General features: G+C 40.6%; 1 protein-coding gene across 3 annotated transcripts in view; it reads left to right on the forward strand.

Moving 5' to 3' along the window:
* ZNF592 (zinc finger protein 592) overlaps positions 1 to 12,102 on the forward strand; it is a 68,352-nt gene extending 56,250 nt beyond the window's left edge. For 2 of the 3 annotated variants that reach the window (XM_073619183.1, XM_073619184.1), the window contains exons 7-11: positions 1,756 to 1,915; positions 3,692 to 3,958; positions 4,241 to 4,350; positions 9,286 to 9,436; positions 11,306 to 12,102. In XM_073619183.1, the coding sequence (XP_073475284.1) occupies positions 1,756 to 1,915; positions 3,692 to 3,958; positions 4,241 to 4,350; positions 9,286 to 9,436; positions 11,306 to 11,779 (1,162 nt within the window). In that variant the 3' untranslated portion in view covers positions 11,780 to 12,102. Of the gene's footprint in view, positions 1 to 1,755; positions 1,916 to 3,691; positions 3,959 to 4,240; positions 4,351 to 5,525; positions 5,659 to 9,285; positions 9,437 to 11,305 lie in introns of those variants that run through there. The other variant, XM_073619185.1, reaches the window with a different exon arrangement.
* Positions 12,103 to 13,992: the final 1,890 nt, after the last annotated feature.

A 13,992-nucleotide genomic window follows, 5' to 3' on the forward strand; every position in this document is an offset into this window, starting at 1 on the left:
ATCTGTTAATCAAAAGTAGAGCAGACCTGTAGTCCCTCAGTTTCTCATCAGGCTTGGCCAACCCCTAGTTCAAAAGGGGGAGGGAGAGTAGGAGTGCACTAAGGATGGAATGTCCAGGGAGGACACGCCAACCGCTGTGCAGACACATTCTAAGGCATGTCTAAAACACCCTTTACAATTTTAATGTGAATAATAAGTGTTGCGCTAATATATAATCAAAAATCAAAACCCATTAACATCCCAATAAATGCATTAATGTCCCAAGCTACATTTAAACCAAAAGGAATATACGTGTTAACATTACATCCACTTTGTTTCTAGCTTGGAGATCTTTTGTTAAGGCACTACCTTGCCAATGAAGAATACATTTATCTTTGCCTAAAAATAATGTGCCTGTAGGGTCCTTATTATGGACAGTAGCATAGTGTCTGGAGACCTTTTGTCCCTTAAATCCACGTTGAATATTACCCAAGTTTTCTTCTAAACGGACCTGCATTGCCCCGGTAGTCCTCCCTATATATTGGAGGCCACACGGGCACTGCAGGAAATACACTATATTGGTAACAAAAGGTTTAATTAAATGACTGCGAGAGGTGGCGTTAAACGCAAAGGACTCAACCTTTTTATCCACACTATTCACTTTTGGTGGCGGGTGACACTTGTGATACTAAAGGAAGTAAGAAGATATTAAAGCGGAGTTCCACACAAAAATGGAACTTCCGCTTTTCGGAACCCTCCCCCCCTCCGGTGTCACATTTGGCACCTTTCAGGGGGGAGGGGGGTGCAGATACCTGTCTAAGACAGGTATTTGCACCCACTTCCGGCATAGACTCCCATGGGAGTCTATGCTTCTTCCTGTCCCTCCGCGCTGTCTCCTGGGAAACACACAGCTCCCAGGAGAGAGCGGGGACCACTTGGGATGCGCAGTGTGACTCGCGCATGCGCAGTAGGGAACCGGGAAGTGAAGCCGCAACGCTTCACTTCCTGATTCCCTCATCTAGGATGGCGGCGGTAGCTGCCGAGAACCGAGCGGGTTCTCGACGTCGCCTGCCGAAATCGCTGGACCCTGGGACAGGTAAGTGGCCATGTATTAAAAGTCAGCAGCTGCAGTATTTGTAGCTGCTGGCTTTTAATATTTTTTTTTTAGCTGATGTAGGTGGACCCCCGCTTTAATTTATTCATACATCTATGCACTTGAAATGGGACTGGAGTTGCTCTACCTTTTTCACGGAGGACTATTTCTTTGTATTTAAATAAGTTTTGTTTTTTTGGTTGCTATTTTCTGGATAGTACAAGTATTTATGAGTTTGATTTTTGATTATATATTAGTTCAACACTTGTTATTCCCATTGTTTTATTAGAGAGGATATCCCCTTTTGTGTTTGCAGGAAAGAAGGAAGCCCCTCCTAAGTGCTTTGGAGGTGCTTCCTTCTTCTTTCCTGCATACAGAGTTGGCTGGTCATATGGACATTTAAGGACTTATTCCCATTGTCTATATGTACTATACAGGACAATCATGTGCGCCAATATCATTGCCTTTTAATTATCTTTTGTGTTTGCGGCTCACAGTTTTTATTTATGCTCATCTTTGCGCGGTTTGCAATTTATATTACTTACCCTTTATAAATACCCCCGATTTATGTATGTCTGCTTCTGTAGTTCTACAGAGCCTAGCTTTCAGTCTCTTTAAAAATGATTCAGCACTGTAATTTCCTTTGCTGTGCACTAAAATGGAGTTCTTTTTTTGTATTACAGGATAATCTATAAATGTTCTTGTGAAACTGTCTTCAATAAGAAAAGACTTTTACACCAGCATTTCTACCAGAACACAAACAGTCTTCTAGTGAGCGTGTTCAAGTGTCCCGAATGCCAGCTGGCATATATGCAGAAACAGCTGCTAGTGCAGCATCTGAAGGTGAGCCATGAGGACGCGAACAGGAAAAATAAAAAAAAAAAGCTTTATTGAAATGCCACACAGTGACGTTTTATAAAGTTATATCAGCCGGCGTTCAGTGACTGTGCTGCGCTGGAGAAAAGTATTGCATGCTGTACATTTTTCAGCACACCACAACAACGCAGTGGTATGAACTGGCCGGCATTTTGCCTTGTGCGGTGGGACTGCACTGGAAAAGCCGCCCAACGCATTCCCACCAGACCTGGTGTGACAGTACCCTAAGACATGGGAAACTGGGAAACTTTCACTGCTAGTGTTTAAAATGCCAGGGCTGTTGGTCAAACTGATGGTTGTGGCTGTGCAATAGAAAAGATTTTAAAAGGACTCAGATTGTTATCTTAACTTGGATCCCTTGCTAGCGCTGTTAACTGCCACCATTCAGTTCTGGGACTTGTAATAATTTCAGGGCAAGGTGCACCTCTGCAGCAGGTTTTTATTTAAATTTAAAGGCTCTTTGGGCTGCTCTTCTTTGTTTTCCACAGAGATTTAAAAGCTAAACAAGAGGTGTTTTTTGTGTATATATCGCTTGTGTGCCGCCCTGCTCTGAAAGTCTAATAAATGTAATGATTCTCTGTTTTTCTAGCATTTACAATTAGAGAATTACAGGGGGATGCCATCACTGACCTCTTTCTGAAAGTGCTAGTTGCTTCGCTGTCCTTCTGGCTTTATTTTCAGTGACCCTAAAGAAATATGGCAGGTAATACTTTGCTTACCTGGTTGTGGGTGCTGCACAGTTAAAATACTCGGCCGCCCAGCTGATTCAGCATTGTCCTGCCGAGGTCCTCTGCTCCTCCCCCCCGGCTCGGTCCTGCTCTGTCTTGCGTGACGCCATCAGGAAGCTTTCAGCTCTTCTGGGTTTAGCTGGCAACTTTCCCGATGACGTAGTTATAGGCTTGCCCCCATCCTCGTTTCTCAATAAAGGAAAAAATGCATGTCAGTTGCCTAGGTGACATGCATGGGGGGGACAGGCCAGAGGTTTTTTTATTTAAAATAAAAGCCCTATTTGCACAAGGTATGGGAAGTGGGGTGGAGAGGGGGCGATATAAAATTGAGGGTGAAGATCCACTTTAACTATTTGTTACACGTTGGAGAATCAAGAGGGTCAGCTTGGCAGCCAGGCAGTAGGTATTTTCACAAAGGTTAGCAATGGCAGACACTTTTGACGCTCTCATGCTAGGTCTCCTTTAAAGTGCACCTGTTACATGAGAATCATGAAGGTGGCCATTGCTTTCTTCCTTTTGTTCTGGATCAGTGACTTCTTGACAAAAGGAATCCCAATCCTTTTTCTTATTCATTTACATCATATTTTAGGTCAGTGAATCAAAAAATAGAAGCGAAGAGAAGACCAGGCAGTTTGCAGCAGAAAGAGGCCAACAATGGCAGCCCTATACTCGCCTCACAACAGGTGTACCTTAAGTCAGTATAAAAAGTAGAGTTGCCCTTTGGCATCACGATTACCAACAAGTGAAAAAAGGCAAAGGTATGTAAGAGCAAAGCTTACACACCGTTTGTTTTCGTCATATTCTTTGTTATTCTACCTTGAGGTGTTCCACAAAGCAGTACCAGAGGTCCTATTCTTAATTTACTTTGGATATTAGCATCACTAATCCATTATATCACAAATCAAATTGAGTATTCTCTTTGGCACTTTAATTTTAAGCAGGCACTGGCTCCTTTTAGTATTGATTCCCACTGATCTTTTTCTTTTTCCTTTCAAATATTTTTTTTACTGTTCAGGGCGTCCATGGCCTTTCTAAATCACTTGAAGATTCTTCATCCGCCCTGAAAAAGCCAGATGCTGCAGCAGAGAAGAATGACGACTCCACTTCAACGTCAAAGTCCACGGGAAAGACTGGGGCTAATTCCTCCTCTAACAAGAAAGACAGCGAGTCTGCAGAGGCGCAGCACAAGCAGAAACTTTCAGGTTGGACGTGTCCAGAGTGTTCGGAATGGATTCTGGATCGGGAAACGTATGTGTTCCACATGAAGAAAAGTCATGGGAAGGTATGATTATAATCATTTTCTTTTTTTTTTTTTTTCCTTTTATTCTGAAGAAAAAAATACATTGTTCATTTACCATGTCACTTTATCAGTTTCATTTAGTTGCCAAAATACAGGGACAGACAAACCATGATACCAGTCTGAGTTTTGCTAGCAAAATTAGGTGAATTACTTTAAAGGGGAACTCCATTTGCCATCCCCTCCCTAAAGTTATAGCAATACATGCTGATAAATCATGCTAAAGAATTTTGTGTTACAAATATTTTGATACCATTTGTTTTGCAGAGTATGAAAAGGTATCCATGCCGACAATGTGAGCGCTCCTTCAACTCTACAGCCAGCTTACGACGACATGTTAAAAATGACCATGACGCAAAGAAGGAGTATACCTGCTGGTAATATCTCAGTGTACACACTTTCAGTGCTAAGAAATACAATATGTTTTATTTGTCTTGACTTAGTAGTAGTGCTATGTTTTATGACCCTTTATGGTCACTAGCTGTCTTTTTGTATAGCCTTTATGTAAAATATAACTACATGGGTGCAATGTTGGTTAGAGCTTTAGGCTCCGTTCACACACAGACACTTTGAATCGCCGCAGTTTTGCCCGTGATTTTTTTTTTTTTTTATTTAAATCTGTTTGTTTTTTTTTTGTTTTTTTACATTTTTATCAAATTTATTTTAATAAAATGCCTTTGGAGTAATTTTATCTAAAGATAGTTTTCTATTTAAAGCGGACCTTCAGTCATTTTTTCAACTTTCCATCTATTAAATCTTCTGCCCTTGTTTTAATTTTGGATTGTAAAATATTTTTTTTTCTGCCAGTAAATACCTTATACAGACCACTTCCTGTTTCTTGTCTGGTAAAAAGCCTAGGCTTATGACATCATGCACAGCTCTCTTTCACTCTCGTGAGAATTTGCCAGGAAGGGAGGGGGGGTGAGTCATAAGAGGGCCAATGAGGGCTGCAGAGCTGGAGGCGTGCCTCTGTAAATCCAGGAAGTGAACAGGCAGCAGCTTCAGCTGCCTACAGTTAAAATTGTTGCAGCCAGACTCAATAGAGGGAGATTTCTGCAGCATATTTGGCAAGTACAGAATCACAGTATGTATAAAATAATATGCAAAGTGGTTGGAGGGAAGCTTTAGAATGGCAAAGATGTTTTTATTACAAATTATGTGAGCAGACTGCAGTTCCTCTTTAAGGTACATTAATAATTTTGTTTATTTAGCCTGAAATGGAGCTTAGTTATGTAGCATGAGGTTGTATATTCTGCAATATTTACATTTTTGATAAACCTAATCAATGAATCCAAGCTCTGCAAGCTAAGATAACATTCACTCTCAATGTTGTTGTTTTAGTTAAATTTTTAATTAAATAAAAGAATTTGAGTAGTTCTCCAACTATGTGTGATTAACCTATTAACCTAAAATCGGTTCTGATATCTCTGTTTTTACTAACCTGACCGCTTATTATTCTAAATGGGAAACCTACATTTTGTTTGCAAATATTAAAAATTCTAACTACCAGCAAGAAGAAGTCCTTACATTTAGAGAGCACCTGTCATTTCAGATCCATCATGGCAGCGCCTGTTAGCGGGCATCCACTCACCTGCTTCCGCCACATGCCTCACCTTGTTGTGTCACTGCCGCGTCACCAGCCGTAACATTAAAGTGAATGGGACTGTCGGTGAGTCAACAGCGGATCAGAGGAGGAGCCTCTGCAGGACAGAGATGACAGTTGCTCTTTAAAAATGATGATTTAAATCAAGCCTTTTTACTAATGATTTAAATAAAATCCACCCTGTCTGTACGAGATTAGTTACTATGTTGCTCCTCCCCTTTAGGCTGCACATCAACACAGTCAGAAAAGGGTGGTCCAGAACATAATTTTGTGTGTCTGGATCAAACATGTTCCCAGTGACGAGCATTATCTGAACTCTGGCCACATATAAAAAAAAATGTAATCCCAGTTATAACTTCATTATATTATTAAATGTATTTGACAAGCATTGGTACCTGAATCAGTCATGATATCGGCCTCCTAGAATTGCACTAGGACTTGAAAATAAGGGCCTTCACTCTCGTGGCAATCAGTGCATTCATTATTTTCTAGGTGCTGTCAGTCAAAAACTGAACATGGAGACCAAAGCAAAGAAAAATACCTTATTCATGTTCTGCTACGCCTTCATTGTGTCAGGCAGGACTGCCTATATTGCAAGACTGGCTGAACCTTTGGCACTTTAAACCATTCTGTATTTAACGATTTGCTTGGTGTTAAAGCAAACTTTGTGGTTATGTGCAGCATAATTGCACATTTACCTTTTGAGTGTGCTTACCTTCAGAGCTGCAAGGTTGTAGCTTACTGCCACTGCTCTGTCACCGCGACTCCCATGGTTTTTTTTTTTTTTTTTTTTCCCAGCTATTTTTATTGTTTAAAATAGCAATTTACAAGACGAACATAATGTATATATCTTGACACATTACATTTACCATTCTTCACGATAGCTTTATATTTATTTATTATATTTTGGGCAGAGACTAGAAGTCTTTTCTACCCAATTTGTCTACTGACAAATTTTTGTTTACTTCCACTTGTCTTAAACTATTTTATATTTTTCACCTTGGACAATAAAAGTAGAATCAATGGTTTCTAGATCATTATTTTTGCTGCTTTATACAGCAGTCATGTGACACAATCTACCTGCTTTTTTCTGCACTGAGGGAGCAATAGGTGAGCAAGCATATATCTTGATGGAGCCTTTATTTTCTTGTGGTTGCACAGAGCCGATTGGCACTGTTGTGGACATGAGTGTTAGCCCCTTTCACACTAGCGGACCGATTGGGTCCATCTGTCAGTTTTTTCAGACAGACCCGATTGGAATCTACAGTCTCCTCTATGGAAAGGCAGGTGTAATGTGTCCATTTCCACCTGCCAACATCCGACCCGGTCTGCTAAAAACAAGAGGGATAGGGATCCTTTCCTCATCTGTCTGGTGGATCGGATCAGATTGTAGTTGGGTGTAAACAGACAGGCAGTCCATTTACATCCAACCGCTCATAAAGGAAAGTAGGCTGCGTCTGTGTCCCCTCTACATAAGCGGAGTGCACACAGACCAACCATCCGCCTGCTTAGCGGGGGTCAGCGGAAACATTCCACACTGAGAAGATGGACTCCAGCAGAGGCCGCCCCATGTGGAAGGGGCCTTAAAATTAAAAATGTGCACCAAGAGTGGCACCACAGCAGCCTGAAGATCTGCTGTGATGGCATAGACACTAGCAATGGGAAATTGCATGCAAAGGCAGGATCAACCAGATACTTGCAAATAATTAACAGAAGGGTGATGGCAAGCTTCAGCACACAGATATAGTACATCATTAAATAAATATAAATTAAGTATTTATTTGAATTTAATGACACTTTAAGGTTTAATATGTAAGGCTAGAGCTTTGACAGGTTTATTGCTTTAGATTTTAATCTTTTTCTAAGTCCACTGGCTAATGCAGATTTAGGCTCCATTCACACTAGACGCTCGAAAAACAGCGACAAAAACTCTGGATAAAAACGCTAATACTTCTCTTTTTTTTTTTTTTTACGTGTTTTTGCAGTGTTTAGGAACGTTTACAAGTGTTTAGGAGCAGTAGCACTTTCATTAACAAGCGGCAGCCGCCGGCATCCTTAACAACCAGTAAATATCTGGTTGTTAAGGAGCAGGCCGGGAAGCCGACCGCCGCGTCCCTGACAACAGATGACTCATCAGCTGTCAGTGGGGTTCTCCGCTGACAGCCAAATATAAACTCAACAATTGCCGGCAACAAAAAAAATTGAGAGAAAAAACAGCGTGGGGGTACCCCCAATCCATACCCGGCCCTTTTGGGTCTTGTTCAGATTTTAATGGGAACCCCGCGTCAAAAATAAAAAAGCAAATGGTGCGGGGTCCCCCACAAATCCATATCAGACCCTTAGGTTTGGTATAGAATTTAAAGGGGAACTCCACACCAAAATTTTTTTTGAAAATGGTGTGCCCCCCCCAAAATCCACACCAGAGCCTTATTTGAGCATGCAGGCCAGGAAAGGAGGGGGGGTAAGCGAGAATCCCCCCCCCCAAACCATACCAAGCCACATGGCCTCCCCCCAACCCCAAAGCACCTTGTCTCCCCATGTTAAGGACAAAGGGTCTCTTCCCCACGTCCCTGGCTGGTGGTTGTGGGGGTCTGCGGGCAGGGGGCTTATCGGAATATAGAAACCCCCTTTACCAAGGAGAGTCCCAGATCTCCCCCCCCCCCCCCCCCAAATGTGATTGAGTATGGGGTGCATTGTACCCCTACTCATTCACCAAAAAATGTGTCAAAAAAAGAGAATAATACAGACAGTTTTTTTTTTTTTTATTCCTTTATTAAAAAAAACAATGTCCCCCAGTGTATATCCATCGTCGATCACGATGCTTGGTTAAGGGTTCGGTATAGATTTGGGGAGGAGGGGCCCCACCCCTTTTTTTTAATTTAATTTTTTTTTATTTTGGTTATGGGGTTCCCCTTTAAAATCCATACCAAACCCGAAAGGGCCTGGTATGGATTGGGGGCCCCCCCACGCTGTTTTTTTCTTTTTTTCAATTTTTATTTTTTCCTTGCCAGAAATTGATTAGTTGACATTTAGCTGTCAGCGGGGAATTCCTCTGACAGCTGATGAGTCATCCATTATTGAGGACGAGGTGGACAGTTTCCCCGCCCGCTTTTTAACCACCTATACACTGGTTGTTAAGGGCGCCTGGCTAAGAAAAAAAAATGTCGGAAACTGGTGCTTAGCAGTGGTTAACAGCTTTAGGAACGTTCAGCGTTTTTTTTGTTTGTTTTTTTGTGTTTTTTTTCTGCTGGAAAAATGCTCCAAAAAAACTCTACAAAAAGTTTTTTTTTTTCTTCTGCTCCTAGACGTTGAAGCTCGAAAGACACTAATAGCCTAAAATAGTGTGCATGGCCACATAGGATGGCATTTTTTTCTGCTCCTAGAAGCTAAGTAGTGTTAACAGCTTCTAGGAGCTTAGAAAAATGCTTGTGTGCATGGAGCCTAAGATTTACAGGAATATTTGATGATATTTGACACGGTATTTACCCCACTAAATGCTACTTCTCCTTGGCACAGCATTTTTTAAATTAATTTTGGCCAGTAATTTCAATAATAGGAAATGTTTACTTTTGTTACATGTAGGTATCAATTTTGCCTAGACTGTGTGGTTATGTCTTGAGGTTAGAAAAAATATATCAGTTTTCTGTAGATTAAAATGTTATATGTTTTTAATTAAAATGGTTTCACTGTATTTTCTTCTGTCCTTCAGCTACTGCACAGAGAAGCCCACTTTTGCCAAGCCGTCCATGTTGGCTAATCACATTATTTTAATGCACGGCATCAAAAACCCTGAACTTACCCAGGTGTCCTCTTCTATTGTAACAACAGACGCAGCTTCACAAAGCATAGTCCAAGATCAGGTATTATGCTTATATTTAGCAAAAATATTCTGGATATTTTCTAGATTATAAAAAACTAAGGGGAATAGGAAGTTAGTAAGCTGCCTGCTGTTAACTGCATGAACTTTGTGGGTACCTGCATATTTTTTAATTTGTTTGAAGCAATATGATTTTTATAGTTCTCAGGGTACAGAAAGTAGAGTGGGGTTAATGAGTGTCAGGGTCTGATTAAAAAAAGCATAACAGGCTCACAGTTGAATAGTTACAGTAAGATACAGAGCTACCCAATCTATATTTAATAACAGTGATCCACAATTATGATGGGGGAACTGCAGAAAAATTTAGCTTGGGTATGATTATGACATTTCACTGGTGATCCTTGCTGAGCTATGCAGACACATATAAAGACAAAGTAGGGGAGACAGAAATGAGCACAAGAAAGGGAAAAGGAAAGCAGAACAGAAGAGAGGGAGAGCCTGAACAGGGGAGTCCAATGTGCCTACTTCGTAAAGCTTATGTTTAGTCAATTAAAGTAATAGCAAAGGAATTTTTTATTTTTACCACTTCCATACCGGGCCTATTCTGGCGCTCCTCTCCTACATGTAAAAATCATCATTTCTTTGCTAGAAAATTACTCAGAACCACCAAACATTATATATGGTTTTTTTTTAGCAGACACCCTAGGGAATAAACTTTTTATGTCGTACGGTATTTGCGCAACAATTTTTCAAACACGTTTTTCAAATGCGTTTCATGAATTAAAAAATAACAAAACAGTAAAGTTAGCCCAATTTTGATGCTGATGTTACGCCGAGTAAACAGATACCCAACATGTCACGTTTTAAAATTGCACACACTCATGGAATGGCGCCAAACTTCAGTACTTAAAAATATCCATAGGCGACGCTTGAAATTTTTTTACAGGTTACCAGTTTAGAGTTACAGAGGAGGTCTAGTGCTAGAATTATTGCTCTCACTCTAACGCACATGGCGATCCCTCACATGTGTGGTTTGAACAGCGATTACATATGCTGGCGGGACTTGCATGAGCTACTGGGGACAGGTATTTATTTTTTTACACTTTCTCTTTAAATTTTTTATTTTTTGTATCGCTTTTTTATTCCTGTTGCAAGGAATGTAAACATCTCTTGTAATAGGAATGGTGTGTGACAGGTCCTCTTTATGGAGAGATGCGGGGTCAATAAGACCCCACATCTCTCCTCCAGGCTGGAAAGCATGAGATCAAAAAAAAATTCACGATCCCATGCTTTCCAGCCGCGATCGCGGCTTTGTTTACAAGCGCTTCTTGGACGTGACGTCATAACGTCGCACCCTGGCCTCCGACGGTCATAGAGATGACTGGTGACCATCTGCTCACCGGAAATCTCTATGATCATCATCCATGATTATGGAGTATTTGTTGGACACAGCTGATTGGGTGGTAAAGAGTTGATGTGATTGACTCTTTACCACGATCTCTGATCAGTTGTGTCCCAAGGACACAGCAATCACAGATGGGGGCATGCGAGAAGCGCCATCATGGGGGACATCATATGACACCCTCCCGGCAATGTATGTCCCTTTTTCTATTTTTTATATCTGTACTAATAAAGCGGCGTTGTTGCCTTTTAATGAAACTTATTCTTTATACAATATTTTCTGCCTAAAAGGTCCATGGGGGGGGTTGTTCTATATGCACTTTTGTGCATGTCCTGAAAATGTTAAGCTGAAATATAATAAATGCTTTTGGGTTTAACACTGTTTTAAGGTGTGATGGGTAATCTTAAATATAAAGAGAGTTCCAATCAGTTTTTTTAGAATAGAAGAAAATAAGGACATTTTCTAAAACACATTTATCCTTTAATTTCAATAATATCTTCTGCTTTTCAGTCATCAAGCTCCAAGAAAGCTGTTAAGAAAGAACTTGAGGACTCTGAAGCAAAAGAAGGCGGCCCCGATGCTAAGAAAATGAAATCGATGTACAAATGTGCAAAGTGTGGCTTTGCAGCAGACAGCAGCTCTGAATTTCTTGAGCACATACCTCAACACAAAAGTGACAGCTCATCATACCAGTGTGTGCATTGTGGTTTATGTTACACATCCCAGATATCACTAAATAGACACCTTTTCATTGTACACAAGGTGAAGGAGGATGAGGAGGAAGAAGAGAATGAGCGACCTCCAAGCCCTGACGCAAAAACATCAGAAAAACAGCTTTCAAGTTTTAAGTCAGAGCAGGGGGGGACATGGGAGTGCACCCAGTGCAATTTAACCTTCGATCTGGAGAGCGCGCATGCTGCCCATGTACGGACGCACAAAGACAGTACGGATAACAGACAGAAGGCAGGATCCCCTGTGGCCTGATAAATACTGGACTTCAACAGCAAAATCAGAGTTTTGAAGCAAAAGCAAATCAGATGTTAATAAAATACTTAACAATTTTTACTGAGAAACTGGGAGGAATGTTGATTAAAATTAAAAAGATAGAAATTAAGATATAAGGTACTGTGTTTGTTTATGTGAACTGTTAGCCTTTCATTTAGGATATACTTGTCCATTGTAGGGACCAACAATGCCCAGAAATATGAGTGGACAGTAGAGAAACAAAAAAAAAAAAAAAAAAAGGGAAATGTAAATTTTTATTTTTCCAGTTCTTGAAAGTTACTGCGTTCACTTTTCAGTATACCCACATCATAGTATTCACTGCTGTCATATATTCATTCTACCTTATTAGAGATACATGTGCTATCATGATATTTAAAGACCTGAGAGCTGGAACTTTCAAATGGTTTATTTTCCTTCTGGACAGACTTTAATTTAAATGATGCAGTGGTTAAAGAGATTCCATGCATATCAGAATCTGGTATCATTGCATTGTAACTTGTGGCATACAGCGTTAAAATTAATATATAGTGCAATTGAGGCTAAATGTCAACAGATCAGTAGCTGCTTTAGTTTTACTAGACAACATTAGGGGGACTTGCCTAGAGCAGTTGATATATGCAAGTTTCAACCGGTCGTAATAAAGGAACAGTGCTGTGCTTGGCTTTCCTGTAGAAAATGGTGCTGGATCTGGTACCAAGCACATGATATGCTGATCAAGAGCAACCTTAGAGTGCATGCTGGAAAAGCCTTTTACAGCTGCTGAGAACCGCTTACTCTATCCAAGGGAAGGGCATAGGGCAGGATTCAATGCTAGATCAATCAACTCATTGTAATGGTTAGCACCTTGTCTACATGCTGGAGAAGTTGTATGTTCTCTCTGTTACTGCTACAGGCCGAAAACTTTTTAAAACAATACTTTTCCTCTAATCGGCACATCCAAAAACTTAAAACCATTTCATCTGCATATTTTTCACCGAGTTGTGAATTTTTCGGGAGTTCTTTGAATTTTAAATCAGCATGGCAATTTTTTTTTTTTCCCATTTCAATTCTGTTCTGACTAGGGTTGCACCATTATTGGTATCGGTGGCGATGCTAGGCATTTGCACGAGAATCATACTCATGCAAATGCTCCAATACCTGAAACCGATACCTTTGCGATTTGAGCCCATACAGAACGAATGGGCTCAAATCGCACTGCAAAGAATTGCATGGAATTTGAACAGGAATCTGGTGCGATTCCTCTCCAAATCACAAGCGGTGACCCCAGGCTTGCCATAGCGATTTCAGCCTGGGTTAACACAGGAGCAGTGCAGGAAACCACTTGTGATTCAGACAGGAATTGCATAGCATTCCTGTTCAAATCGCACATAATTCTTTGCAGTAAGATTTCAGCCCAATTATTTTGTATGGGCTAAAATGACACCGCAAAAGTATCAGTGAGTACTTGACCGAACGTATAAGTACTCGCCGATAAAAAAACGCCATCAGTGCAACCCTAGTGCTGACCATTGTTTTATTAAGAAGGCTTAAGGTACGTGATGCTAGAAAATAAAACAGCTGATAGTTATAAGTAATAGGATTCAACGTTAAGCCTTTTTATTCTTTAATACTAAACCTAATTAGCCCTATGATGGCACTTGTGTACCGATGTATACAGCCAAGGGTAAGCACTTTATTGCAGTTGCTTTGGGCCCTGCTTCATATGTAGTTTTATGGTTTCAATGCTGCATTACTCATAGTTGCCCTTACCGCCAGCCACTCGGAATAAGCAGAAGTGAATTTGGACATGGGGGAGGGGTTTATTTACTAAAGGCAAATCCACTTTGCACTACAAGTGCACTTAAAAGTGCGGTCACTGTAGATTTGAGGGGGACATGCAAGGGACAGCATTTTTGCTTTTACATGATTGGATGACAAAATCAGCAGAGCTTCCCCTTTAGATATACAGCGACTGCACCTCCGAGTGCACTTGTAGTGTAAAGTGGATTTGCCTTTAGTAAATCAACCCCACTGTGTTGCTACTTGTGCAAAAACTTTGTTATTTGTAATTTATCGCAGGTCTTTGAGACCTCTGCAGAAAATTCACCATTTCACTGAAATTTATACTGTATAAGCGGTTTTTAAAAGAGGACTAATTCTCGGTTATGTGCATCCTTTGAAGAATTGCCTATGTAGCATTCGTCATATTTGCA

Source organism: Aquarana catesbeiana, linkage group LG03 (assembly GCF_042186555.1).
Source record: "Aquarana catesbeiana isolate 2022-GZ linkage group LG03, ASM4218655v1, whole genome shotgun sequence".
Classification (NCBI taxonomy): domain Eukaryota; kingdom Metazoa; phylum Chordata; class Amphibia; order Anura; family Ranidae; genus Aquarana; species Aquarana catesbeiana.